General features: G+C 56.7%; 2 protein-coding genes across 6 annotated transcripts; one reads left to right on the top strand and one right to left on the bottom strand.

Moving 5' to 3' along the window:
* Nucleotides 1-1,992: 1,992 nt before the first annotated feature.
* On the bottom strand, nt 1,993-18,591 carry PRRX2 (paired related homeobox 2). Of its 2 annotated transcripts, none has more exons than XM_015279337.4 (4): nt 17,778-18,591; nt 4,851-5,035; nt 4,564-4,742; nt 1,993-4,099 (listed from the first exon to the last, which is right to left on the bottom strand). In XM_015279337.4, the coding sequence occupies exons 1-4, from the start codon at nt 18,019-18,021 to the stop codon at nt 3,982-3,984; spliced, it is 726 nt and encodes a 241-aa protein (XP_015134823.1). In that variant the 5' UTR covers nt 18,022-18,591; the 3' UTR covers nt 1,993-3,981. The 2 variants fall into 2 exon arrangements, with proteins under 2 accessions (XP_015134823.1, NP_001280027.1); NM_001293098.3 differs by having other exon boundaries at nt 1,994-4,117; nt 17,778-18,264.
* Nucleotides 18,592-22,285: 3,694 nt separating this feature from the next.
* ASB6 (ankyrin repeat and SOCS box containing 6) lies at nt 22,286-27,310 on the top strand. 4 transcript variants are annotated; one of them, NM_001030688.2, is made up of 7 exons: nt 22,286-22,315; nt 22,516-22,750; nt 23,142-23,323; nt 23,712-23,818; nt 24,231-24,339; nt 24,802-24,900; nt 25,290-27,310. In NM_001030688.2, the coding sequence occupies exons 2-7, from the start codon at nt 22,590-22,592 to the stop codon at nt 26,057-26,059; spliced, it is 1,428 nt and encodes a 475-aa protein (NP_001025859.2). In that variant the 5' UTR covers nt 22,286-22,315; nt 22,516-22,589; the 3' UTR covers nt 26,060-27,310. The 4 variants fall into 4 exon arrangements, with proteins under 4 accessions (NP_001025859.2, NP_001383588.1, NP_001383587.1 ...); NM_001396659.1 differs by having other exon boundaries at nt 22,305-22,399; NM_001396658.1 differs by having other exon boundaries at nt 22,305-22,426.
* Nucleotides 27,311-27,450: the final 140 nt, after the last annotated feature.

Here is a 27,450-nt window from a genome sequence, read left to right as displayed (position 1 = left end):
CTTTTTTTTGTCAGTAGGGAAACCACGGGCAGTAACCACAGGCAGGACAAAGGGAGAGAGGTCCTTCCGTCAGCTGAGAGCTCATCTGGGAGTCAGCTGGCTGCAAAGCAGCTGCTGCAGGGGAGGAAAGGCAGTCTGCAACCAACGCTCTTGCAGCCTTCCAACCAAAGCAATGGTGCGTGGACGCAGACCAGAAAGCAGACGGTGGAGGAGAAGTCCCTCTGTGCTGGATGAAGGAGAGGTGGCAAATCCATCCCTGTGATCTACTGAGTTGGAAGGGACACTTAAAGGCCATCTGGTTCAACTCCCTGTAGTGAACAGGGACACCCACAGCTCCATCAGGTGCTCAGAGCCCCATCCAGCTCTGACCTTGGGTGTCTCATTGCAGGGAGATGGAATAGATGACCTTCGAGGGTTCCCTCCAACTCAGACAACTCCACGTGCAGCCCCTGCCAGGTGGGCTGCAGCTCTCCCTGCTCCTGTCTCCAGAGAGCCCTCAGACCATGGGTTGGGACCTCCTGCTCTAACAGGAGCTGAAGTGAAGCTGGGGTGACACGGGAAGGCAAGAAATAAATGGCATATTTCCAGCAGCAAATAGCCACGAATCAATGAAGAATCTGCCCTGGGAGCTGCAAGATCTTCACCTCAAAGGGTCTCCTGACTCAGGGCTGGGTGACCTCCATAGGGCCACTCTGTGTTGGCCACGTGAGGACACAAGGATGGGTGGAACTAAGCAGGCGTTGGACAAATGGCCGTGAAGATCAGAGGGTCACTTATTGAATAAATGCATCGGGGGTTGCAGAGCAGCAGCGAGCAGCACCATGGCCATGGGGGTGGCTGTGTGCTGTGTGCAGGAGCACAGATAACGGAGAGTGCAGGTACCAAACATGAGCTGTGCCTTCCCACTGAGCCCCTCCTGCTGCTGGGAATCAGCGGGGCAGTGATTTTCTGCACATGCAGTTGGATCTGGGCCACGTTTTGCTGCCACAGACCCACCCACCATTAACTTCTTGACCCTCTCCAAATCCATTTTGTACCTTTGATCTCTGCAACATCTTGAGGTGATGGATTTTAGGCCATAGCTGCGCTGTGGCTTCCTGTGATAGCTGTGAGGGCGCTTTCTGCTTTGTTCTCTAACCCCTCCCTGGGCACTCCTCACACTCCTTTGCTCTTTTCAGTCTCTGTGAGCCTGATGCTCCTGTGCAACAGCAGCCAGGTGCATCGGGGCAGTTTCCATGTGCACCTCTTGCATTTTTCCTGCCACTTTGTAGCTCAGATCCTGCAACTCATTCCTATGTGGCTCATTCCTGTGTGGCTCATTCTTATGTTCCTGCCCTTCTGGTCTGTGTTAGCTAGCGGGCTGAAGAACGTGGCTCACTGTGGTGCTGCCCACCTCGGTGCACAGGATGGAGCCTGGAAGAGCTGTACTTGGTGCTGGTGTGGGCTCCTGGTGCTGGTGATGCTCAGCCCTCACTGAGTCCATGCACTGAGAGGAGTGTGTGCCATGAGAGACCTCATCTGGGACCCCATGTCCCAAATTCTCCAAGCAGGTCTACACCTCCTTTCTGTATTTCTTGTCTGGTTCTCAAGGCTGGGCCACGTGCTGGTCTCTGCTGTGACTGCAGATGATTGCACATCCCAGCGGGACTTCTGCAGCAGGTGCTTGCCCATGATGTCTGTGGAGCACCACTGCTTGAAGGCTTTCACTCATGTGTGCGCTGCAGGATGGGACCTGACAACTTAGCAGGGAGGAGCTCTGCCCCGGCCCCATCCCTCCTCAGCCCATTGCCACACTGCTGGGGGAGGTGTTGCTCTGACAGCATGGATAGCCAACAGTGATGCCCAGGATCTCCTGGCTGGGGGGGATCAGTGCTTGCGGCCCCTCTGCCCAGCAGTAGGACTGGGATGTGGGACCTGGGTTCCCTGCCCCTATGGCACCCCAATGTTACCCCCCCCCCCAGTGGTGTGAGCACTGCTCTGCACGCGCAGATGTGTAAAATACTGTACTCAGTAAAATATTTATTCCTCCATTATTTCACAAGAGCTGTTTTTACAAAAAAAAAAAAAACACCCCCAAAAACAAAACAAAACAAAAAAAATTCCAAAAAACAGACATGCAAAAAAAATATATATATATATCAAATCAAATCAAAAACTCCACCGTGGATCTCATTACCAACCACTGAAATGTACAGATAGAGCAGGGAGAGAGCTCGGACGGCAGCCCGCGATCCCTCACCTGCGATGCTGAGCGATGCTCCGCCTTAAGCTGCCAAGAGCGTGGCGAGGGAGGGGCCCGAAGCTGAGGGACGCGTGGTTTCCAATACATATATATACATATAGATATTTAGTGAAGAAATATTTATTCCCTGCTTTTTTTTTTTTTTTTTTTTTTTTTAGGTTTACAGAAACGGCATCTGCAAACTATTAAATGGGTTTATTTTCATTAATGCTCTCAAAGAGGCAGCGACATTTATATCCCTGTGGTTTCGTCTTGTATAACCTAAAAAAATAGAAAGAGCCCCGTGCTTTCCATGGGAATGGGACCCCCCCGGCCCAGCGCTGTTCCTTGGGGTGGGGGTTTGCTCTGCAGGGACTCCTCTGCCCGCATGGCAGTGCTCAGCGTTGTGGGATCCCAATGAGGTCTCACTGCAGCACCATGGGGAGATCCGCCCTCCCCACCTGGCACACGCAGGGGACACCGTGGCCACCAAGGACCAGATGTGGCTTTCCCCGGTGGGAAAGGGAGAGGAAGCTCCTGTGGGCAGGATGTGGGGGCTCTTGGGTGGGTTTACAAAGTGGTTTGAGCACTTTTGGCCTTGGCATCGCGTTCTGATGGGTGTTGATCTCTATGGCTGTTGTGGCCACCCTTGGGTCCAATGCTACATTCACTTGTTATCGGCCCCACCATGCTGGCCGGACAAAGCCCTCCTAGAAGAGCAGGGTTGATTGGCTGCTTGGCTGCTGCTCCTTGCAGTGGGTGAGGAAAGAGTGCTCCATCGGGTTTGTCCATGGAGTCGATCCCCTATTGCCCCAGCGCCGGCTCATCCCACATAGCTGCAGTGCCGCCGTTGGAAGTTTTCTGCTCATCTCGCAACCAAAAGCCCCCTTGCTGGGGTGGGAAATACAGTTTCCTTTATTCAGAGACACAGAAAACACCCCATGGAGCCTCCAGCCCCGCACTCTGTGGCCCATCTGCAGAGCGGCCGCTGGGGATGCTGTGCCTCCGGAAGACGAAGCCTGCTCTGCCCTTGGCACGAAGAGCTGGGAGCCGCCCACTCAGCTGAAACCGACAGCTTTTTCCAATTTTCTCTTTCCTTGGGCTGGTTCAATGACCTGGGGCTCTGCAGAACTGCTGGCAAACCCGCAGACATGGGGCGGTGGCGCCTGGATGGGGGTGCAGCGATGTGTTTCCCCACCCCCCCAGTTTATGGGCACCGGGACCCAGCGGTAGGCTTGCAATGGTCCCACTGAGCCCCACGGCTGGCAGTGCATGAGGAGGTGAAGGCCCAGCATAAAGGGGGGCTCAAAAAATTGGCATCGTGCAGCATCGCGATCATCCCAGCGCTGCGTGCCGTCCCTGTGGGAGGAGAAGACCCAATAACTCTTTGGCTCTCCAGGCAAGATACCCAAATTGGTCAAATCCAAAAGTCCAAGATCCTTCCATGTTTGGAAGCAAATTCTTGATCGCTTGGTAAGTCTGTTTGTCCTTGAAGAGCGCGTGGGGGGTATGTGTGTGTATATATAGCCTTTATTATAAGGGTGTGCAGAAAAGCAAGTTTCTAACCGAGTTTGCTCCATATGTGGCTATAGCGATGTGCCACTTCGGACTGGGACTTGACTCTACCTTCAAGAGGGAAGAGGAGAGGAGAGGTGCTGGGACATCAGATGAGCAGTGCGTGGGGCGGGCAGCGGGTTGGTGCCGATCAGTACAGGATCCCCACGTCGAGTCCTGGATGAGGCCATGGGGATTTTCCCCGGTCAGTTCACAGTCGGCACCTGGTTCTGATGCAGGCTGAACTCTTTGGCTTTGAGGCGCAGGCTGGCGATGCTGTTGGCCATGTTCACCCCTTGGGTGGGCGTCGCGGTCCCACTGGAGCTGTAGGATGGCACAGTGCTGCGGGGGGAGCGGAGCGGGGTGAGGCACAGCCCATGGGGAGCCCCACATCCCGCTGGCTTCCCAGGCTGCGTTGGCGGCTCCCTCTTGGACATCTCCCACAAGAACTCTGTAGCATTTTTATGTGGCTGGATGTGTGTGGGAACCCCTCAAAGTATGTGCCAGGAAGCCATGCCCTCTGCTTTTGGAGAGCTGGGAACTGAAGGGTCCCGCTCCCCCTCCTGTGTTGGGATGTGGGAAGGGTCAGCGCAGGCTAGGAGGGCCCCTCATGAGGACCAGGCCTCCTCCTATCCACAAAACACTCGTCGGGGGCTGGCAGGAATTCCCAAGGTGGCCCCCAGTGACATCCCACCTCTCACTCCTTTAGCCCCACAACGTTCCTCACGTCCCCATCAGAAGCACAGGGCTCCCAGGGAGGGGGGGATGGTCCCACGTCCTGCACCCACCTGTATGGGGAGGAGCTGCTCCACGAGAGGTACTCGGGGCTGAGCGCGGTGGGCCGTGGTGCCATGGGCTGCTCGATGGCAGCCTCCTGGCTGTAGGACTTGAGGAGCGACGCCGATCTGTTGGCCAACATCGCCCTCTCGTTACGGCGGAACTTGGCCCTCCGGTTCTGAAACCAAACCTGTATGGGGAAGGGGAGGCGTTAACGAGGAGGGGAAGTCCCCGGCATCCCTCCCACCGCCCAGACCCTGGTGCTGTGAGGGGATGGGGGTGGAGGGGTCTATCCCACCTGGACTCTGGCCTCGCTGAGGTTCACCCTCCTGGCCAGCTCCTCCCGCACGAAGGCGTCGGGGTAATGTGTCCGCTCAAAGACCCTCTCCAGAGCCTGCAGTTGGCTGCTGTTGAATGTGGTGCGGTTCCTCCTCTGCTTCTTCTTCCTCTTGGCCACCCCACGGCTCGGGCTCAGGCTCTCACCTGGGGGAAATCACAGTAAAAAGCCCCATGAGACTCCACAGCAGCCGCCCTCCTAAAGCTTCAGTCTTCACAGACAGCAACAAACTCAACCATAAAACATCCCAGAGATCTCCCACCCCCATCAACCTGCGGAGCTGCAGCACATCCTCACGGTACCACCGAACCTCATCCACGCACCAGCAGCAAACACAGCCACGGCTCTCAGAGCTCAGCTTCCTCCATGCTTATTTCTGCCTTTGCTCACCCATGGAAGCACCAAGTGGAGGGCGTAGATTGGTTTCACCATATCAACCCTGGGCTTTCCGCCAGGCTGAGATAAATCTGATTTTTGTCGCTAAGATCATCAAGTTTAGGCAAATTTATGGGGAAAAAATAATGGATACCCAATCCCTGCCTTCATGGGAAAGACATCTTGCTGTTGGTATTCCTCGTGGAGGTACTGGGTAATTATTTTTTTCCTTTAATAAAGCATCTGGATCCAATCTGTACCTACTGGTGGGAAAGTATTTTGGAATTATTTGCGATGTTAATAGCTTTATGGCATCGCTCTGATTCATAGCAGGGTTATATTGGGGTTTTCTGTTCTGTATCAGTGCAGAGGCCACGATGGCAGGAATTACTGCTCCCTGAGTGTGCAGAGGAAATAAATACTTGCTAATAAACTATCTTGGTAGTTATTAAATAGATGTGCAGCATTTGGGGATGATTCTTGAGCAAGGAACAAAATCTGCTGGAAGGGATATTAACTCTCCTGCTTCAAGGCAATACCAAGCAGGAAAAAAGTAGAAGTTTCAAGACTGTCTTGGCCTATAACTCTGAACGAAACCTCTGCCATGAGGTTCTCAAGAGACCCTCCAGTTTCTTTATGCCAGGAATGGCCCATGAAGCCATAGATGGGACACGATCTTCTTGGTAGGGCAAGGGCTCCAGGGCTGGTGCCTGAGATACGCATGGGTTGGGGGTCTCTTTCCCAGCCCCGAGAATGCAGGCTGCTCTTTGCTGCAGTCCACGTAAAGGCTCACAAATAAAATTCCCCAGATTCCCTCCAGCTCTCGTTTCTGCTGCTCCAAATGCTCTGCCAGTCTCTGCTTTCCAGTTGCCCCTTTTAGTTAAACTCCTTTTTTGGTCCTGTTTTCCCTCAGCGAGCTAACGAGCCGCTGGATTAAAATACACCGAGTCCAGCCGTGGTCAACCCGGAGCTTCCCAGGGCTGGGGCTGAGCTGGGTGCCATCGGTGGGACGGAGCGGTGCGAGGGACCAAAGCTTGGGTTGAAACCTGGGGTCAGAAGCCAACGGCACTCAACAGAATTTATTAACCCCGTTTGATTTTTGTCCTGGTATAAATTCTGGCTGTTGGACCCGAAGCTCAGATTGGGTAGCGGGGAAAAATTGTGCCCAGAAAGAGTGGTGATGCAGTGGCACAGACTGCCTGGGAGTGGGGAGTCACCGTCCATGGGGGTGGTCCACCAGTGGGCATGGTGGGCTGGGTTGGGCATGGGGATCTGTGAGGGCTTTTCCAACCTGAATGACTCTGTGATTTTATGACTTTTCCATCAGTGATGGCTTCTCTCACCTGCCCTAAACTGGCCGAAAGAAAATTGGATTTCTTAAATCTCCTCTCCTTAAATGCCCACATCCTCTGCTGCGCTCGGAGATGAGGCTCAGTGATGAACGTGCATCTTGTCCCCATTAACCCCACTGTGGAGCCCTTCTCAGCCATGGGACCACAGGACCAGATAAATGCTGTCCTCACTGGCGGCAGTCATCACTTCTATAAAGGATACCTTCATAAACCAGGACAGCTTTACAAGGATGTGCATCACAAACCACCCTGCAGTACTCACCAGGGGAGCAAAATTCACCACAACCAGATTCACCATAACCTTCATGGGGGAGAAACATTCCTGCACCCCGATGGGTTTCCACGAATAAGAGTTGTAATTGCCCAAAGTCAACAATGGCTCAACAATGTGTCGCTTTCGCCCCCAAAAAGCATTACTTGGGGTGGCTGGGGGGAGATTTTGGTGAAAGCCAAACCCTTGCATTTGTCAGCTATAATTTGGGGGGGGTTGACAGCAGTGTGGTGGAGGCATTGGCTTGATTGTCCAAGCGGAGGTCAGAGGAGACGTCTCGGCAACCCCCGCTTTCCCTTTGGTGTATTTACTTTCCACTGATTACAATTTCCGCCAAAGGGGAAAAAGAGATGCAGGGGAAGGGGGGAAACGGAGGGATAATGTTACTGAATAATGAAGGACATCAGGGACGGGAGGGTGGGGGGGGTCAGCAGCCCCATTGCTCACGGTGGGACGTGTCCCATGGTTCCAGCCCCCAGGACACCAGGACCACGGAGAACGGCCCCGCGGAGCAGAGCGGGGAGCGCGTGGTCATGCACCATTTGCAAAACCAATGGCCCCAGCGCTGCCGGGTCAGGGTGTGTTGATTTAGCTGAGCACGGAGCAGGCTCACTTTTCCAGCTCTTGCCCTCTTTCCCCGTGTTTTCCATAGGAATGATGTGTCAGGAGCCCCAAACCGGCCACCAGTGAGGGCTGTAAGCGGGTGATGTGCACCGCAGCACAGTGACTCGCGCTGGATTTCCACCCCAGCTCTGCTTTGACTTCCAATTCCACCAGCAAGCACCCAGTGATGCCATGCCGCCCCCACCTCGCTGGGATGCTCACATCTTCCATTTCCCATCGCCGACCCCGAGAGCCCCACACCAACCACGGCTTTTTGCTGTTGCATTATTTCGCACGTTCCATTTGTTTGCCAAAGACCTCTAAGCCTGAAATTCCAACCCCCCCACCCAGATGATCCAATCTGCAGCACCATTTACTTTCCTGCTCCTCCTGGAATGGCATTTTTGTGTTGGCTTTTATTTTTTTTCCTTCCTTCTTTCTTCTTCTCGGGTATAATTTAAGGGTTGAAATAGCCTGGAGGGAATTAGCTGTAAATTCTTCCTAAGACAAATAAATTCAGCCCTCTAAGTTTCTACGTTTTTCAAACTGTTGAGAGACGTTTTGGGTTTGTTTTACTTGAAATAATGATCATGGCATATCTGACCCTCAGGCTGCAGCCGGCTCTAACCAAATAAATAGCTTTTATTAATTAAGGTTTATCCTTAACAAATAAAACCCCAATTTGATCTCGGCCGGCTGAATTAGCAAAAATAAACAACTGGTTCTCCGGGCACTTGATGTGGATTTAACAAATTAACGCTGGGCCTTCATCAGGGAAGCCGCAGGGTGGTGGAGGCCTTTTACAGCCAAGAAATCCTTTGGAAAAACAATGTCTTTCGTTTCTCCCATGGTCTCTCTCGGTAAACATGTGGACTCCCTTCATCCCTTTATATACTCCAGGGAAGCGAGGCGCGCTCCAGCGATGACGTCCAGCGAGTTCCATGTGCTCCATTAACCGGTTCCTTGTGGCCATCGGGAGGAAGCGCTGCCCTCAGGGTCGTGATGGGGTTGAGCAGAGCTCTCTGCCCTGGGAATTTCCACCCCCCCAGGGCTTCCCCGTGCTCCAGATCCCTTTTTCCCACAGCTTACAGGCTGAAGGTGTGGGCACACGGCATTGGTTTTGCGCTTGGCCATGAACGTGGCGAAGGATGGAGACATAGCAGGGATGGGGTCTGCCCCCATAGTGGGGCACAGAGATGACCACAGGAGCAAAGATGGGAACCACCCATCCCACTGCAGGTGCTGATACCCACAGATTGCCTCCAAAAGCCCAAGGAAGGTGAGAAGCACCCTTTGCTCAGGACAATGGTACATCATTCAGAGCCACCTCAGGAGCACCCCAAGGGCATGGGGACGGGGGTCTGGGGCTGCTACCCAACTCAGGGCTCTCCTGCAGCCCCATCCCACCCCACGGCTGCTCCCTGCCCTTCTAGCCCAGCCCCAGCTCCCTGTATCCCATAAATCCAGGAGCTCAATGGGAGCAGGAGAGACTGGGGGGGTCCAAATGTGCTGAGTCCGAAGGAAACTTTCTCGGATCAAGTGGCGGACGTTAAAAATTTAAGAGAGGGGTAAGGCTCAGCTACCGGAGAAACATTACAGCAAAATGTTTCCGAGGATGTTTCACCTCATTAATTGTGAAAAAACTGAAACGCTGACACGTTTTTACAGGCTGCCAGTTTTGCTGGGGGAAAAGTGTCTCTGTTATAAAGGAGCAGCAAAAAGCCCGTACCAAAAAAGAGGCCAAGGCTGTCCCGGGAGGGTCTTAGCTCCGCTCACTGACAGGCAGCAGCTGGCTGCTTTATGGTCATGGGGCTGCTGCTGCACCAGCCAGCAACCAGCCAGCACTGCATACGGATGGGTTTGGACAGCATCCTGCACGGAGGTGCTCTGTGCGCATCCCCCACCGCTGGGGATGGTGTGGGCACCGGGCAGCCATTGTGGCCCAAATGCCCAAATGAACTGGGGGGGTCCTGGGTATCATTCTGCATCCCTGCAGGGCTGTGCTTGGAGCCCTCCGCTGGCTACTGTGCAGCACCAAGCTGCTTTTTGGCACAGCCCATCTTTAGTGCAGGAAGCATGGTGGGACCATGTGGGTCACCAGGGTTTGGGGACCAGAATGGAGTTTGTTGGGTTTCCCCGGGGCTAAGGGCCTGATCTTGCTTTTCCCTTCACCAGAACAAGCCCACCATGGGGAGAAAACCCCATCCCACATGGCTGCAGGGCTTCAGGGTGGCACCAACCCAGGACACCCACAGTGCACATCCCTTGGGCTCAGTGCTGCGTGTGCCACATCCCCTCCTGGACCCATCAGCTGCAGCATCACGTGAGGCTTTGGGGGCCCACAGGAGCACCATGAGCACACAGAGGCACCCACCCGGGCTGCAGCCTCACTGCTTCCCAGCGCCGTTGCTGCCGCGCACTGAAATAGCTGAGCGCAGAGCCTGGCAGCACCATGATAGCTAACAGATGTGTGAGCAGTGCACGAGGAAACGCTCTGCTCAGGCCTCATGGATGGAGGAAGCGGGGCTGAAGGAATGGACAGGGCTGGGACAGAGCTGGAGCTGCAGTGGGGTGGGATTTGGGGACGGGTGATGCTGGGATGGGTGATTCTGGGATGGGCGATGCTGGGATGGGCGATGCTGGGACAGACCTCACCATCCCTCAGTAGCAAAGCTCTGCTGAAAGCTCAGCTCTGATTGCAAAATGCTTTTCCCTGGGGGTGCCCATCCAGGTATAGGGAGAATGACACGGTGTTTAGGACATACAAGTAATCAGGCAGGGCTGCATAGCAGGAGTGGTTGGCTCCCAGCCAGAGACTCCTGGCATGGCGATCCCAGCTTTCCTCCCCCACAGCAAAAAAAAAAACCTAAAATAAAATTAAAAAAAAAAAAGGTGATTTCTTGAAATTTAATAAGCAAAGCCCATAGTGAGGCCGCCCCAATGGCATCTGGCACTGAAACCCAACACCAGCCCTCCAGGTTAGCGCGCAGCCCTAATTGCAGCGGGGTCATTGCCAAGATCGAGGGAAGAGAGCATATGGGGACCAGGGACAGCCCCATGGGACCCCCCTCGGGCAGCTGGGGGCACCAGGACCAGACCTTGGTACCCACTCCCCCCTTCTTTTCCTTTTTGCAGCCAAACGGGCATTTTCCAGGCGGAGATGCCACCAAGCCCCATTCCAACACCAAGCACCTGCCCCAAACCCATCCTACAGCCCACAGCCACCCCTGGAGCATCCCAGGATGGGGTCGCCAACACAATGGGGTGATGTGATGTTGGCTGTGAGTCCCTGTCCCCACACCCCACTCTGAGGAGCACCCCATGGGCACGCACGCACTCATCCCACAAACCCTCTCCAGCGAGCAGCACTGCCGTCCTTCGGTCTGGTTTTCATTTGAGGTCGGTGGCCCCTCGCCAAATTTATTGTAAAACATTCATTTTAATAAGTGGTTCGTATCTTTTCTCCTTTTTCTTTTTTTTTTCTCCTTTTTTTTTTTTTTGCTTTCCCCCAGACCAAACCCATTTAACTGTTTGTAGGTTAACACACAGCCCCGCTGGATGCAGGTGGGACGATGCTGGGGGGTGAGGGGGGCTGCACTGGGGTCCTGCTCACACACAGCACCGCAGAGCTGAGACTCCTCTATTCGTCACCCCACTGCCATCCCTTCTGTCTCCTTCTTGCCACACTCAGACCCCCAAACCCCCCCCAGGAGTGCAGTGTGGTCATGCTGGCATTGGTGCCGGGCACCGCTCAGCCACCTCTGGGTGCTCACTCACAAATCCCATGAAACACAACGTGTTCCCCCAAAGGCTCTGACAGATCTGCACGGTCTGTCACGATAGGGATCTGACTGCATGATGTCACGATACAGAACAGCCATGGAAAACCATGACTCACAACCTGCTGGGGTTGGAGCCCGAAGGGGATGGTGCCTGATGGTTCCATTCTGATATTTGTTTCAGGTTTTATAAACCTCTAATACTAATAGAAACACTTCAGCCTCTTTTAATTTAAACGAAAACAGGGTTTGGATGTTGGTTTTTGGGGGGAAGGGGATGGTTTTTTTCCTTCATTTAAAATTTCCCCCGAGGTCTTTAAGACCCCCAAATCACAGACACGTGGCTCCCCAAAATGGAGAGGAATGGGTGTCCCACAGCCATGCAGCCGCGCTGATCCATGTGCACCGCGGTGCAGCAGGACCCCCAGCTCATTCCCTGCTCAGAGGGGCTGCACTGCCACATCGCTGTCCCTGTCACAATGCCCTGCACAGCTCAGGGCGCCCAGCCCAGCCCTGCAATGCTCTGTGTCCCCTGGGGGGCAACGCAGTCCCCCTGCATGGCTCAGGGTGCAACACAACCTCCCCATCAACGTTCTGCACAGCTCACGGTGCAATACGACGCCCCCCCCCATCTTAATAATGCAACACCCTGCACAGCTTGTGTGCAGTGCAACTCCCCCCCCCCCCCGACATTGCAACACCCTGCACAGCTTATGTGCAGTGCAACTCCCCCCATAACACTGCAACACCCTGCAAAGCTTGTGTGCAATGCCCCCCCCATCAATGCTTTGCACAGCTCCAGGTGCAATGCAACACCCCCTGAACAATCCAATCTCCCGCACAGCAATGGGCACAGTGCAGCCCCCCACCCCCCCATCCGTACGTTGCACGGCTGGTATGCAATACAACCCTCCCTCCACCATCAACGCTCTACACTTTAGGGTGCAATTCAACACCCCCCCCCCCCCCCCCCCCCCCAGGCACCCCCACGCTCCGGGGAGGCACAACCCCTGCAGCAATGCCTTCTCTCCACCTTTGTGCATCCCCCCCCAGCCCCGCAGCTGTGCCAGGAGCGCCGTGCCCCCCCCGCGCCCCGCCTGCCATGTGCTCCCCCGCTCCCCTGCCATGTGCACGCCAGTTTCCTCGCGTGTGAAGGCGGCAGCCTCTCAGCTGCAGTGGCTGGAAAGGACGGCGCCTGAGCACATCTGGTTCAATGCGAGCGCCTGGCGCCTGGCTTAGCCGCAGTCTCCATTCGGAGACGCACAGACTTTAATAGACTCATACAATTCTTCCTGATCTATCACTGCAGCCGCAGCTGAAAAGCTGCTTTATTATACCCGCTCCAAAGGGGGAAGAGGAGGGAAGGGGAGGGGGACGGCGGCTGCCGCTGCCGCTTTCTGAAGGCTGCGGAGCTCCACGGCTTCTCCCCGCGGCACGGGGGGCACCTCGTTAAGCCTCCGGCTCAATTAGCGCCCGCCCGGGGCCACCCATCGCCCAGGGAAGGGCTGCAGGGTGGGGGCTGCGCTCCATCATCCATGTGTCCCCAGGGGTGTCCCCAGCCGAGGACTGGGCGATGTGCTCTCCAAAGTGTCCCCTTTAGCCCCAACCCCTCCCCACCCCCACCCCACCCCCGTCCCCAAACCCATCATCCTCTTTTCCCCCACACTGCTCAGGAGGGTTTGATCCTCCCCCAGGGTTCCTGGTGTCCCCCCAGTGCTTCTCAGCAGTCTTTACATTGGGTGATCCCTTGGGCTGGAGAGGGGTACTGAGAAGGGAAGGTCTCCGCATTGGGAATGATGGGAATGCATCAAGGGTGGGGGCTTTATAACAATATGTCCAAAATCTGGGGGTGTCCCTCTTCCGTGGGCACTGGAAATTGCCTTGAAAACCCCACTCAGACCGTTCCTATGGGGTTTCCCATTCCCATCCTCCCCAGGCATTGCTGACCCCACGCAGGGGACCCCTGCCCACCAGTGCCTCGCATCAAACACATCCATGACAAACCCACATCCATCCCCATTCCCATTCCTTGACCCCTCCTGTCTCATTTTAAAGGATGCTCTGGGCTTCCCCACAGCACAGTGATGCTATCCCAGCCCCGCTCCCCCCCCCAATAGGATAAACCCTTCCAGCTGCAGATGGGGACCCGATGCCAACCAGGGGACTTCAGGGCAGCAAAGCAGCCGGCCCCATCCCACCCCCCAGCCCCGTCCCTTCATCTCCATCACTTCCCAGCCCCAAAGGGTGGGGGGGTGGAGAAATTGCCCACTGCCGGAGGAAAGCTGCGCTGGGAAAGGGGGTGACAGCTCAGCTCCCTGGGAGGGAGGAAGGGTTCCTAACGAGGCAGCCTCAAAGCCCTAAATCATTTCATCAGCCTCCCAGCTACGGACACACGCCCAGGCTCTCTTAAACTGCTGATTCGTTGAAATTCGCCCATCTTGGCCGCGTGGAGTCGAAATTTCATATTTTTCCCGTGAATCAGCCCCGTTCCCTGAAATAACAGCCCGAAAGGAGAGGGGAAATAGTCTCGCCCTGAGCTGTTCCCGATCACAGCAGACACAACAGCCAGGGGGCAGCGAGGTGTCCCCGTGCCCACGGGGCTGCAGGGGGTCGTGGTGGAGCGGGGCAAACCCTCCCATCCCCACTGCACCCCTGTCCCCTCCACAGCACCACAAGAGGTTTTCAGCCATGTTCCTATGAGCATCACTGCTCCAGGGAGAGAAAAGTCACTGCGCTGAGAACTTGGGGGGGGGGGAGGGTAATGGGACTTTTTTGGCCCAGCCAGGCACTCAGTTTAGGATTTTTCTCCCTCCTGGCACATTACTGCAGGGGGTGTCCTGCGGCCCCTATGGGGGTGTTCAGCCCATCTGTGGGCAAATTAACCCAAATTAGAGCCCTGCTGGTCTGCTAGAGCCTGTACGCAGCCCAGGGCATGGAGCATCCCCTGCCATGCAGGGAGGAGTGTGACAGTGAGCCCGTGGCATCCTTTGGGGTCAGAGAAGGATGGAGGAAGGTTGGTGTTGGGGTGTTCCCATGACAGAAACCCCATTTAGACATGGGATCCCTCTTGGCCCACACCTGGCAACCGTTTGTGCTGTTTCTGGGTTCTTTCTGCAGGCTCTGACCTAAATCAGCCCAGCCTCAGCCTCTCGCCCTGCCTGTCCCATTGGAAGAGCATCACTCCTGCCTGCTCTGTGGCTTTTGGATGGATACCTGGGCACCAGCCCCAGCCTACCCACAGGGCAGCAGGTCCCATGGCAACAGCATGGGGTGACAGTGGTGGATGGTCCCCATTTGGGGAGAGGGAGCCTTGCTGTAGGGCCTGTGTCTCAGGCTGGGGGTCAGGGTTAAGGTGGGTCCTTCCCCAGAGCCCTTCATTTCTTTGACAGGGATGCGCTCGGATCCCCGGAGCGGCTGGAACTCATCAGTCAGTGCATTGGGACACGTCAGGCTCCCAGCCCCTCACATGTCGCCAGCCCCACACTAAGTGCAAACAAATGGGGCGGGAGATCCCCGACAGCGGAGCCTGCCTGGATTAATTGCAGGGCATTCATCAATGATTGATTAATCAGTCAGTACATGCGACGGGTGCTGAACCATTGGGTTTGGGCACCGAACACAAACATCATCCCCCTGTGCAGAGGTGAGCTGCCCGTCCCGGGGTGCGCATCCCTCCCTGCATGGTGTGGGCAATGTCCCCAAGCAGGCAATGGGGACAGCGATAGTAACACTCTGTCTGTGGGCATCACGGCCATGCAAGGCTCACTCCTGTCCCAGATTCATGTGCCACCCAGCATGGCCATACAAGGACTGAGCAGCTCTCATCCCACAGCCCCCCCTTCAGTGCCACCCTGCCTGGCTCTGCCACGTGTGGACAATGCAGACGGGCACTCGCAGCCGATGCTGTTTTGGGGAGCAGCACGGGACTGTGGGTGATGTAAATCCCACAGCCCAGCCTTGCTGCCTGACAGCCTATTCTGAGCTCTCAGGATGAAATGGGGTGCTGGCAGCCCCAGACCTTACTGGGCATCAGCATCGTCTGGTGGGCACAGCTGAGGCGCCCCCATATTGGGACCCCACGAGAGGCATTTAGGAAGGCAGGAAAAGCCCAGCTGAAAAGCGTCCCAGTGGGGTGCTTTGGGCAACCACCCAGCCCTGACCTCAGAAACAATCCCTTGCCACGTTCCACTTTCATCAGGTCCTTACTTCGCTTCTCCCACCTCACCTGCCCTCATTCGTGACACTAGAACCAAATCCCCATAACATCATTCCCTCGGGTGCACCATCTCCTCTCGCTGCACAGTGGGACCAAGGGGAATTTCTCCCCGCTGCGCCCAGGTGGTGGGATGGGGAAAGAGCTGCTCTGCCCAGGGTTGCCCCCTCACCCCATCCCATCGCCCACTCCCATCCCTTTCAGGAACAGCCAAATCAGCACAGCCCCAAAGCGCCCATCAGAGACGGTGCCCAGCTCTGCTCCCACCCCCAGGCAGCACCAAAAGCAAGTTCATTGTTTGAAAAGCCATCAGTCAAGGCCCGCTGGCTAAAATTACCCTCCTGCTTTATCATCTTGAGAACATTAAGGGCTGTTGTTAACAGATGTTTCGCGTTACACATTATTTGTTAGTCTAATGAAAGGAGGTGAACAAGCTTTCAAGACCTCAGAAGTTGTGTGGAAGGGTTTGATGGGAGGCTGCACCGCTCCGGGGGATGATGAGGATGGGGATGAGGATGGGGATGAGGATGAGCCCTCACTGCTCCTTTGCTGCTCCCTCCACCACCAAGCATTGCATCCCTTGGCCTGCATCCGGGAGGGGAAAAAGATGTGATGGCGGAGAGGAAGATGAGGGAAAATGCCTTCACTTGAGGATGCCTATAACAGAGGGGTTGTCATCACGCTGATGCCAAGAGCGCCGCAGACGCAAAGGCTGTGTGGTATTTGTGATCCTTGTCTTGGTTTAGGACACTGCATCCCAGACACCGAGCAGTGGGTCCCACAACCTGAGGTTTGCACCAACATGGGTTTTCTTGCTCCATTTCCTCATTCATCCTCCTGCAGGCTGCTTGCAGCTCCCGTCGCTCAGGTATCTCCATTTGGGGTCACAAGAAATGCTTCCACTCCTGAGTGTGTTGTTGGTGCATCCCAGATGCTCACAGTGTCTTCATCCCCATAACCTCACAGAAACAGGTGCCAGTGGGAAATATCCCCCTAGTCCAGTGATGCCAAACCCCATAAGGCCTCTGCCCCATGAGGAATGGGCTTTTAGGGGTAAAAAATGGCCTTGGAAGGATCGGCCAGATTAGCAAAAGCCGCACGATGCTGTGCTGCACGCAGCCCCCCCCCACCCCAATTGTACAGTCCCATTCACAGCCCCACGGTCCCAAAGGCAATGCGGGAAGTACAAACAAAACCCAAGGGAAGGGGAGGAAGATGGGAAACAACACCAAAAATCTCAGCTGCCAGCCCCAAAATTGGCACCTGGCCCTCAGTGTCCCAAGCAGAGGGCAGAGTTGGGGTTCCGGCTGTGCTGGGAATAAGATGTGGTTGGGAAAAGGATGCTTCTGACCCAAATCACAACGTGGGAGCTGCTGGAGGGGACACAAGGACCCCCCTACTCCCCCCGGGAGCCCCTCACCGCAGCTCCAGGGCTGCAGCATCTCTATACACCGGGTCAGGCCCACGGCAGGGCCAGCAGCGCCCCGGGGATGGGGCCCAAATCCCAGTACGGGGCAGGTTTGGTGGTCCCGGGTCCGGACTGGGGGCAGGCAGTGGGTCTGCACCTCCACCCCCTTCTCCCTCCCACCACCCTACAACCCGAGGAAGCTCTGGGAGCCTCCAAGTGCCCCCAGAGCGGGGCTTTGCCGCAGGGTTGGGGCCAACCTTCTCGCTCCGGAGCCGGGTTGCAGCCGGGTGGAGCGGGGCTTGTCCCGTTCTAAACGCGCCGGGACCGAACGCAGCGAAACCCGGAGCAGAGGAGCACTCCCCGTTCCCAGCCCCGCTCCTACCCGCCCCGAGAGGAGCGCCCGGACAAAGGCAGCTCCGTGCCGGTGTCCCGGTGCCAGCGGCGGGGACCCGCAGCTTTCCTTTCCTCCGGTCCCAACGAGCCGCCTCCGCTCCCGGAGCCCGAGAACCGGGGCGGGGAGAGCCGGGAGGGCCAAGCAGCCCCGGGACGTACCGGGAGCTCGGCACCGTCCCGTCCCGGTGGCGGCAGGGAGGCGGCCGGTGCGGTGCCCGCGTCCCTCTGTCCCCACGGCGCGGTGTCCCCCCGTCCCGCCCGTCGGGTGCTTTCGGTGTTCCGGCGGCTCCGATCCCACAGATATCCCAAATTCACCCCCACAGCCCACGGGGACGGTGCCCCCACAGCAGCCCCCACCCCACCTCGGGGGGACCCCGCGCCCCTTTGTCCCCCGCGCTCAGCCCGGCCCGGGGGGTGGGGGGGACAGCGGGGCCACCCCATTGCCCGAGACTGCGGGTAGAGAGGGGGGCCCTTCCCGAGACGTCGGTACTCACCGTCCTGGGGTGCCGCCTCGCTGCCGCTGCTGCCTCCCGACGGCTCCGGCATGGCCTTACCGCCGGCGGAGGGTGGGGGGCCGGCGGGGGGGGCCCCGTTCATCCCGGCCGCCACCTCCTCCAGGTCGAGGAGATGGCTCACGCTGAAGTTTTTCCGGCTCTGAGGGTTTTCGGGCGGCTCCGGACCGCGCACGGTGCTGGGGGCGAACGGTTTGTCCATGGCGAAGGCTGGCGGCGAGTCCATGGCTCCCACCCCCACCGGCCCGCAGCCCACCCCGAGGTGCCGGGCCGTTCCCCGGCCCCTTTCCCTTCTCCAACCCCCACCAAATAATAATAAAATAATAATAATAATAATAATTAAAAAAAAAAGAAAAATCCCGGCTGCCCTGCGAGTCCGGCTCCCTCCCCAGCCCCTGTTCCGCCTTGTGCTGACGTCTGGGGAAAAAACCACGCTCCCAGCCCAAACTTTCTTCCCCTGCTCTTTGCTCTGGAGCTGTTCAAACAAACGCCCCTACACCGAGCGGGGCGGCCCCTCGCCCCCCGGTACAACGACCCCCGGGGTGGGGGGGAATCACCCCCTGCGCATCCCCCCCCCCCTCCAGCCCCGCTTTAAGTGCTTCTCTCAACAAGTGTAAGTGGCTGCGCTCCGTGGGGAGTGCTGCGCTTCCCCGACTCCAAATGGGGCTGCGAACGGGTCACCCCAAATGGTGACCCCCCGGGCCCACCCCTCCACCTACATCCCACCCTCCGGGCCCCCATCAACCCCGGAGCGAGGTCAGCTCCGCTGGGAGCAGCCTGGCTCTCTCCCCTTAATGAGATAATTACGTCCTGCACCGCAGTTACGAACTCATAGGCTGCTTCCCTTGGGGTTAGAGAGAGAAACCTCCCTAATGAAAACCAGCCACCGGGCAGGGGAAAAAGGAGGTTTTCCTCTTTAAAAACTCGACAGATAGAGGTGTGTGTGTGTCGATGTGTGCGTACGTAGGGACGGAGGAGGCGGCGTGGCGGCGTCCGGCTGCGGGGCGATGGGCAGCGGCGGACGGGCTGAGCACCGCTCCTCGGATCCCCGCATTCCCCCCATCCCACACCCCGCGTCCCCCCCTTCTCACCGCCTCTATCTGCTCCACGCGCAATTTCCGAGCTCGCAGAACCCTTTCCCACCCATCCCAGCCCCCGGAGGAGCTGTTTTAACATTGGCCGAGAGCTTTCCTTGCGCTCTTTCCCTTCGAGCAGAGAGGGGCGCGCATTTCGATGCAATCCGGCGCTGCCAAATCTGATCTTCCTGACGGGGCAGCGGCTTCCCGGAGCTCCGCAGATTGCGGCTGAAGGCAGATTTTGGCAATCCGCTGTGTGTGTGTGTGGGGGGGGCTCTCCCAGGGTACGCGAACGGCCCGGCCCGGCCCGGCCCCCCCTCCCGCTATTGAGGTTTATTGGCCCCAATGTTTGACCCCGGGGTTCCGTTGCAGGCTGAAGTCCCGACGTCCCCTCGGCTGTGTGACCGCGGGGATGGTGGCACCGCTCGGCTGCCCGCTCAGTGCCCGGGGACGGCTCCATGCACAGCCCCCCCTCGGCCACACATCCCCTCATCCCACTCTACTCCCACTATAACCATCTCTTCCCTGCGGCTGGAGGTGCCCCCTTGTAGCACGGGGTCCCACCACCGATGTGACAATGGGTTCTGCTGGGGGGCCACCCTGTGGTCAACCCCCCCATTTCCCCACCCCGTCTGCTTGTCCAGGGCCGACGTCTTTCATCCCATCCACAGCATTAAATAATTAAACGGAGGGAATAATCACCAGCACAGCCCCCTCGGGTTCGCACTTCCTCGGGCCCTCTGACGGCCGATACTTTTTTGGGTGAGATACGACCTTTTTGTTTTCATATATATTTTTGGTAACGATCAAAGGGGATCAGAGCTCCAAAGGAAAGTGGGGGGGGGGGGGGGGGGGGGGTAAGAGGCCAAGCGTTTTCTTTTCCCCCATCCTCACAGCCCGGTAAAGTTTCTTTAGACACGCAAAGATTTACACACCTTCCTGCGGGGTGCCTGCAGTTCCCTGCCGCTCCTCACGCATTTCCACGAGCGGGACAGGAACAGTAAAGCATTGAGAAACGAGGCAGTCTTCAGCCGTACCCCCGTCGGCCCTTCAGAGGTTGGGATCCTAATGGCTCTTTTTTGAAGTAGGGGTCAAGGTTGGGCTTTTATTTTTTTCCCCTTCCCTTTTATAAATACAACGATCTGTATTAATGCAATTTCCTTTTTAGCTGTAGGATTTAACTTTCTTGGTTTTGGGGATGGGGATGGGGGGGGGGGGGGGGAATGCATTTCAAGTGATTAAAACCGGTGCTGGCAAAAGGAGATCCCGGCGCAGCGGAGAGCGTTGGGCGGAAACCGAGCCAAGCACGTCTCACTGCACCTAACCCTGAGTGGATGGGCTCCGATCCCACACCGTGGGGCAGAGCAGCACCCACCCCACTGCGGTGCTGTCTGTGCTCCTTGGCGTGTTTCCCTCTTCGCTTCTTCCCACCTTCAAACCGAATGAACGCCATGAATCGCGGCGCAAAGCGCGGCGTGGGGTGATGCTCCATTGTGTCCTCCCATGGGGGTCCCAGCATCAGTGTCGCACTGTGGGGGCATCTCGAGGGGCAGAGCCTGCAGTGCCCATCGTGGCATTGCAGCCCCACGGGAAGGTTTCTCCCCCAAACCCCTCATTCCCCGCTTTCCATCCCCTTCTTTCGCTCCTTCCTTCTCCCTCTCTCTTTCTTTCCCTGCCAGCAATCCCAGTCCCAGATGAACCAATACTCCGTGGCTCTGCTATTTCCCTTTTATTCCCCCCCCCCCCCCTTCAGCAGCGAGATGGGAAAAGAGTGAACTACAAAAAAAAAAAAAAAAAAGAAGAAAAGAAAGAAAGAAAAAAAAAATCAAAGCTGCACATATTGGATCCAGATGTGCTTACAGCCCTTTCCAGCAATTTAATTAAATTCCCCCAGACAGCCAGGAGGATTTCTTAATGATCAAATTTCCCTGGCTTTCCTCCTAAAATGCCCCTCTTTCTTCGGCTCGCCGCTGCTCTGTCTCCCTGATGGATGGCAGCTCGCATTCCTCCCCGCCGCCCCGCCGGGCGCTGCCAGCAATGGCACAGCCGTCCCCACACCGTGCAGTGGCACCGGGCTGTGGGTACGGGAATGGGGGTGGGGGGTCACCTCCTGGGGGGTCGGGGGTTGTGGCACTGCCGTGGGGGTGGGGGGGGGGAAGGGGGGCACCGCGTGGACGTGGTGGGGACGCAAGGAGGACACAGCAGGGATCCAAATGGGATGTGGTGAGGACGTGGTGGGGACACAAGAGGGACGTGGCAGGGATATGGTGGGGATGCAGCAGGGATGTGGTGAGCGCACAACAGAAGGGATATGGATGGAACACAATAGAGACACTGCAGGGACGTGGTGGGTACACAGTGGGGACATGGCAGGGACATGGCAAAGACGTTGCAGGGCCACAGAAGGGACATTACAGGGACATAATAGGGACACAGCACGGACACGGCAGGGACGTGAATGGGGCCACAGCAGGGACATAGCAGAGACATGATAGGGACACCACAAAGCTACAGTGGAGATATGATAGGGACGTGGCAGGGCCACAGCAGGGTCACATGAGGGACACAACAGGAACACCTGCTCAGAGCACTGCCTCCTTTCACGCTGCTGAATGGTTTCTCCCATAACAGACCTGCCCAGCGCCCTGTGGTGCCACATGGCTGGGAATGGTAATAGTGCCCACCACCTGCACCATGGTCTGGGGAACACGGAGGGTTATGGGATAGGAGCAACACCATGGGAGTGTGCGTGGCCCTGTCAGTCCCCAGATCCCCAGCCCCAGGGAGCTGACAGCCAATGGGTGCGGTGCAGGGGGGGCACCCACAGCCCTATGGCTGCTACTTGGGGCATCCCGGGAACATGGGGGCACCTGCACCTTTGGGTGCTCCCTGGAGGGCAATGGGGGTGCGTGGGGCTGCAGGGCAATGCTGCACACCTGCATGCACCCAGTATGGCATGGACAGAGCCAGAGCCACTGAGGGCACTGGGACAGGGCTGTCACTGCTGGGGGGGCAGGATGTGCGTCTGTGCATTTGTGTGTGTGTGTGCACTGGTGTGTGTGTGTGCACTGGTGTGTGTGTGTGTGCACTGGTGTGTGTGTGTGCACTGGTGTGTGTGCATCCGCTTGCAGGCATGCATCATGCACTCGAGAACAGCTGCGCACACCCGGTTGCAAGCAGAGGGGCCGTGCTTGTACACGGGGCGTGCACACACCTGAGGCGGGTGTGTGTGTGCGTGTGTGTGCGTGTGTGTGCGTGTGCACGCGCGTCTCGCGCCCTCCAGCACCTGCTGCGCGCGCCCCCGCCCCGCCTCCGTTCTCCTGCTGCCCCCTGGCGGCCGCGCGCGCCGTAGCCCCGCCCCCACGAGGCCCCGCCCCCATTTCAGGCTCCGCCCACCGACAGGACGCAGCTGGCGACTTCCGCTTCCGGCGGCGGGGCCGTGAGGTGAGGGCGGTGTGGCGGTGTTTTGTGTTCCGTCCTTCGGGCTTCGCTCCGCGGGGAGGGATTGGGGCCTCCGGGACCGTCTCGGTGGGGGTCTGCCGGCGCTGCCTCGAGGTTCTGGAGGGGGGTTCGGGGATTCTGGGAGCGAGGGAAGCGATGTTTGTTTGAGCGCAACGCTACTCGAAATCCGTGTTTGTTTTCAGAGGAGGGGGCGGCCCCGTGGAAAGCAGGCCTGGCTCGGCCTGCGGGTTCCTGAGTGCGGGCAGGCGGCACTGCCATGCGGGAGGGCCCTGCGGGGCCTGTGTGCAGAGCACAGCGCTCGAGGATGCCTTTCCTACACGGCTTCCGCAGGATCACTCTCGAGTACCAGCCCTTGGTGGATGAGATCTTGGCGTTGCTGGCGCTACAGGATGCAGAAAGGCAGGACACGCTTGAAAGGTAACTGACCGGGCTGCAGGCAGAGCTCTGGGGATAAACACCTGCATGGTGGTGGTGGTTGGAGCTCAGCAGTATTGGCACTGGGAACAAACCCTGTCTCAGTGAGCACTTTTTTCTGAGGACCATTCTCTTTCTGTCCTTTGGGAACATGGAATGGAGCAGAGCAAACGTGAGGCTGTGTGTGCTCCTCAGGAACTGCCTGACCCACAGCAACAAAAGCTCACCAGGGTTTCAGCTGCACTCCAGTACTGCTGTATAACCCTGTAGCCAACAGTTTACAGGACAACAGGAGAAACCAGGGCTTTTTCTCCCTCCCTACTTTGACCCTTACAAGCACATAGGAGACACATACTGCCCTGGTGAGTAACTGGTTATTTTCATTCATTTCCAGCCATGCCTGCTTGGGCAGCAATGGAAGCCAGCTCTCAGCAATGAGACAAGTCTTGGAGAGGGAAGCCCACTCCCCATTCTACCAGGAAGGTGTGAGCTATACTCTGCTGAAGGTTACTGAGCTGGGGCTTGTCGAGGCTGCAGAAGTACTCCTGGAGTTTGGTGCACACCTCAGCTTTGAAGGTATGGCTGTGGGAAGGGCGCTGTGCTTGACTCTGCTCCTTCAGCTGGCTGGGAGGGGTGGGTGGTGAGAAGCTGGCCCTGCAAGAGATATCTGGGACGGAAAGGGAGGGGTGCTGCTAGCTCTGGCCTCAGGCTTCTGCTTCTGGATTTGTTAGATTAGATGTACCTTATCTAAACCCAGCCATAAGAATGGAACCGGGGGATGACCAGAGAATGGGAGCCAGCTGGCATCTGAGGGCTTTTGATAGAGGCAAAGCCATTGCAGATGCAGGACATGGGGCATCTGTAACGACTGTTTTTGTGGACAACGATTCTCAGTGCCCACCCTGGCTGACATGTTTCATGTCTGGGAAGACCCTTGGTTCTGACCACATGTTTTTGTCCTCAGACCCGGTTACCTACTACACCCCGCTGCACATTGCAGTGCTTCGCAACCAGCCTGACATGGTGGAGCTCCTGGCACGCCACGGGGCCGACATCAACCGCAGAGACCGGGTACAGAATTGACTGCTTGGACATGGACATGCTCCAGCTCCCTTGGGGCTGCAAAGGACCATCGTGTGGGGTCAGCCCTCTCTGCTGCCCCTTCCGGGGCCTGCTGCATGCCACCTGCCATCAGTGGCCTCCCAAGCTGCTGCCTGCACTGCTCCAGTGCTGTGGCAAAAGCTGAGGCTGCCTTTGGCCAAGCAGGCCTGCCTCTGCTGTGGAGTGTGTGGTGGGAGGAAGCTGGGGTAGATGGATCTCTCCCTGTAGGCATAGTGACATTGGGGAGGGGGCTGTCTTGCTTTTGGGGACAGAATGAATTATATGCTGTCACGTTGGCCATGATGAAGCCCCATCAGTGATTCTCCAGAGGTACTCATAAATAGTCCTTAATACGTGTGGATTTTCCTCTTGCCCTGTACAGATCCATGAGAGCAGTCCCCTTGATCTGGCCAGTGAGGAGCCCGAGCGGCTGCCATGCCTCCAGAGGCTGCTTCAGCTTGGGGCCGATGTCAACGCAGCTGACAAAACTGGTTTGTGGGGTGCTTCCAGCAGGTGGGCTGGAGCAGGGCATGGGATCTGTGTCCCTTCACCTTGCTGCTGCAAATTCTGCCTGCTTTGGAAATGAATGTAGGCTGCAGAACCTTCCTGGTGCTCTGTGCTGTCTCCTAGTATCTTGTCTGCGTTAGGTGCAGCAGGAGGCTAAAAGCAGCCCTGTGCAGCCCATGGAAGATGGGGGAGGGGGGAGTGAAGGTGGGGGGCGCGTGCTCTAAAAACACTCTGCCATGGCCCATGTGCCCTCTGAGGCCACCACCAGCCCCAGCTGTGCCACCACAGCTGTGCTCCATCACAGCAACATTGGGAGCCTGCTGGTAGAAGGGCTGTCTCCCTTGTATTTAGCCATTGGGTTGGTGAAATTGATTATTTTCCTTCCTTCTGGGGTGAGTGTTTCCAGGTGGAGCACTGTCTCATCTGATTGTCTTTTCCTACTGCAGGAAAGACAGCGTTGTTGCACGCCTTGTTGCATTGTTATTGCAGCAGTGATGTCGTCCAGATCCACAACACAGAGAGCATCCGTCTCCTGCTGGAAGGAGGTGAGGGCAACTGCTCCCTTCTCCACTCAGAACCCCTCTAGGCCTGGTGCTTACTGATTCTTTGTACAGCATCAGGTGCTGCCCTCTCAACTCCTTTATGCTCCCAACTGAGCAAAATAAAGTCCAGAAGAGCACTCTGTCCAGGGGCGCTCTGATTTAAAATGCTTTTCCACCAGGAAGAAGCACTGTGGCTGTCAGCTGTCTTGCTGTCAGCTCCACAGTGGGTTGTGTGGCTGCATGATGCATTTAAGTACTATGTTTCTTACTTCCTGCTGGTACTAAAGGATCTGCACCCCCCTCCTTCCCCCTCTTGGTGTCTCTCATGAATCCATCCTGATTGCATCCTGCCTTTCTTTGCAGCTCTATTTACATTCTGTTCCTTCCTCCAGGTGCAGATGCCAGGGCTACCACTGAAGATGGTGACACTGTCTTCACCTACATCATCTTCCTGCTGGGTGACATAGTCTTGGCCAGCACAGAGGAGGCAGAGGTGCAGAATCGTTTCTGTATCCGCGTCATGCAGCTGCTCATGGCCCATGGTGCCAACCCCAGTGAGTGCCCATCCCTCGAGTCCTTCACCTACCGCTGCCTCCAGAACTTCACGTGCCACTTCCCACTGCTGCGTTTCCTGCTGGAGTCAGGTGCTGCCTACAACTGCTCCCTCCACGGTCCCTCATGCTGGTCGGGCTTCCAGACTGTTTTTGACTGCCTCTGCTCTCACGTCAGTATCCTCAAAGATAGCAGCATCTCTACAGAGGTCATCCAAATGGGTCAGACTCTGCTGGAGCTCATGATGGCCAGTTCACAAACCATCCAGCTGCCCAGCGACTTCGAGGTCGACGTTAACAGCTGCAGGTACCATGAGGAAAAGATCAGGACTCTGTTCTGCTCTGTGAAGCAGCTGGAGCACACCCCACAGGCACTGAAACATCTCTGCAGGGTGTTCATCCGGCAGCGCCTTAGGCCTTGGCCAATAGACATAAAAATCAAGGCTCTGCCTCTTCCAGACAGGCTGAAGTGGTACCTCCTCATTGATCACGCTGCTGTTGGGCACGAGGACCTCAGCCTGACTGATGACTCTCCATCTCCCCATTCTGTGGTCACAGTGCCTCCAGACAGTCAGCAAATCACTGCTCTGCACCCGTTGTCTCTGCAGTGAGAGGTACTGCTGTCCCTTTGCCAATGGCTTGACCAATTCTGCCTGTGGTGTCTCTGCTGATTTTTCAGGGGTGTGCTTTTTTGTGCACAATGCTGCATGCATGTCTGTGGAGGTCTCGTGGCTTTAAAACATGTTGCAGGGAGGTGAGCAGAGCCCAGAGGTGAAGAGGGCTCCTGGGCAGCGGGGAGCTGGACACTGCAGGAAGAGGGTGGTTTAAAAGGTGGGTTCACCTTTGCAAGTTGAAAGAATGTGGATTTGTAAGAAAAGGGGAGAGAGCAGGAGGATGGTGTGACTGTACAGGTCTCTGCTCTGGCTGCAGGGTGGGTGAAGCAGTGCCATGAGGGAGTGGCAGCACGGTGAGATGCCTCAGGGTGCTGAGAGATGTTGCCTGTACCAAGAACTGAGCAGCAATGTGCAGGGGAGTGCTGGCATCCATGCCCTCCTGTTCAGTCAGTGGAAGCAGCCACAGTCCTGCATCTCTGCCTGGGTGTGGGTGCCTTCCTCACTCACCTGGGATTCCAAAACCAGGAACTTGGAGGGGATGAGGCAAAGTGGGGTTAGCAACAGCAGCCTGACTGCTCAGTGATGTCAGAGCTTTTGCCAAGAGTGCTCAATCTACTCAGCACAGAGCACTATCTACAAAGGGTGCCTCAGCAATGCTGGACTCCAAAGCAAGCAGACAATTGGCTGTTCCTTGGTGTGTCCTTGTGCAAGGATGAGGAATGGGCAGCTATCTCCTTGGTGCCTTGCTCCTCCCTGTTTCTTTTATCTGCTTCTCTTCCCTTTGGTGATTGCATGCTGAACTTTGATCTCCAGTGCCTCTTTCCCAGGGGAAAGAAATTGCAGCAGGGCTGCAATGGGAGTTTTCTTGCCAAGCTGCTACTGGAAGCCCCAACTTTTGGGGCTCTGCAGGAAGGTCCCAACCTGTCACAGCCATCTGGCTCCCCCAAGGAAGCATCTGCTTCCTTGTGAAGTGCAGAAGATGCTGTAAAGCTGAGCCCCCCCACATTTTTGTTGTTTTTGTTTGTCATGGGAAACAGATGCAGAAAAGGAAGAAATGTGTACTCTGAGCAGATATTTATAGCATGTGGATCCGGGATCCACGGGCAGTTGGTTGCAGAAGAGTTGTCTCACCACATTGCCCCTCATGGCAGCATCTGTTTTTCACCTTTTCCCACTGTGTAGAATTGGAGCTGTGCATCTTCATGAATCGATGTTTTGGGAAAAAAAATAAAATAATGTGATAAAATACTTCCCTGCTGTGTGGAATGGAAAATGAGCAATTAAACAAGGCCTTTTAAATGGCAACAAGGTGCTTGTTTCTGCTGCAGGAGAGTCAGGGTGTGCCTCTGGGAGAGTCTGCAGGATGTGAGGGCTCCAGCTGGCTGGGG

The sequence above is a fragment of the Gallus gallus genome, chromosome 17 (genome assembly GCF_016699485.2).
Source record: "Gallus gallus isolate bGalGal1 chromosome 17, bGalGal1.mat.broiler.GRCg7b, whole genome shotgun sequence".
NCBI lineage: Eukaryota > Metazoa > Chordata > Aves > Galliformes > Phasianidae > Gallus > Gallus gallus.
The sequence above is the reverse complement of the archived record's forward strand: the minus strand, read 5'-3'. Positions and strand labels throughout refer to the sequence as shown.

Excerpts from the sequence above, each read along its gene's own strand:
- PRRX2 (NM_001293098.3), bottom strand. The coding sequence starts at position 18,021 with ATGGACTCGCCGCCAGCCTTCGCCATGGACAAACCGTTCGCCCCCAGC. Across the intron at positions 5,036-17,777 it reads CGAGGCGGCACCCCAGGACG|GTGAGAGCCTGAGCCCGAGC; the intron begins GTGAGTACCGAC and ends GATTTCCCCCAG. Across the intron at positions 4,743-4,850 it reads TCAGCGAGGCCAGAGTCCAG|GTTTGGTTTCAGAACCGGAG; the intron begins GTGGGATAGACC and ends TTCCCCATACAG.
- ASB6 (NM_001030688.2), top strand. The coding sequence starts at position 22,590 with ATGCGGGAGGGCCCTGCGGGGCCTGTGTGCAGAGCACAGCGCTCGAGG. Across the intron at positions 23,324-23,711 it reads TGCACACCTCAGCTTTGAAG|ACCCGGTTACCTACTACACC; the intron begins GTATGGCTGTGG and ends TTTTGTCCTCAG. Across the intron at positions 24,901-25,289 it reads CCGTCTCCTGCTGGAAGGAG|GTGCAGATGCCAGGGCTACC; the intron begins GTGAGGGCAACT and ends TCCTTCCTCCAG.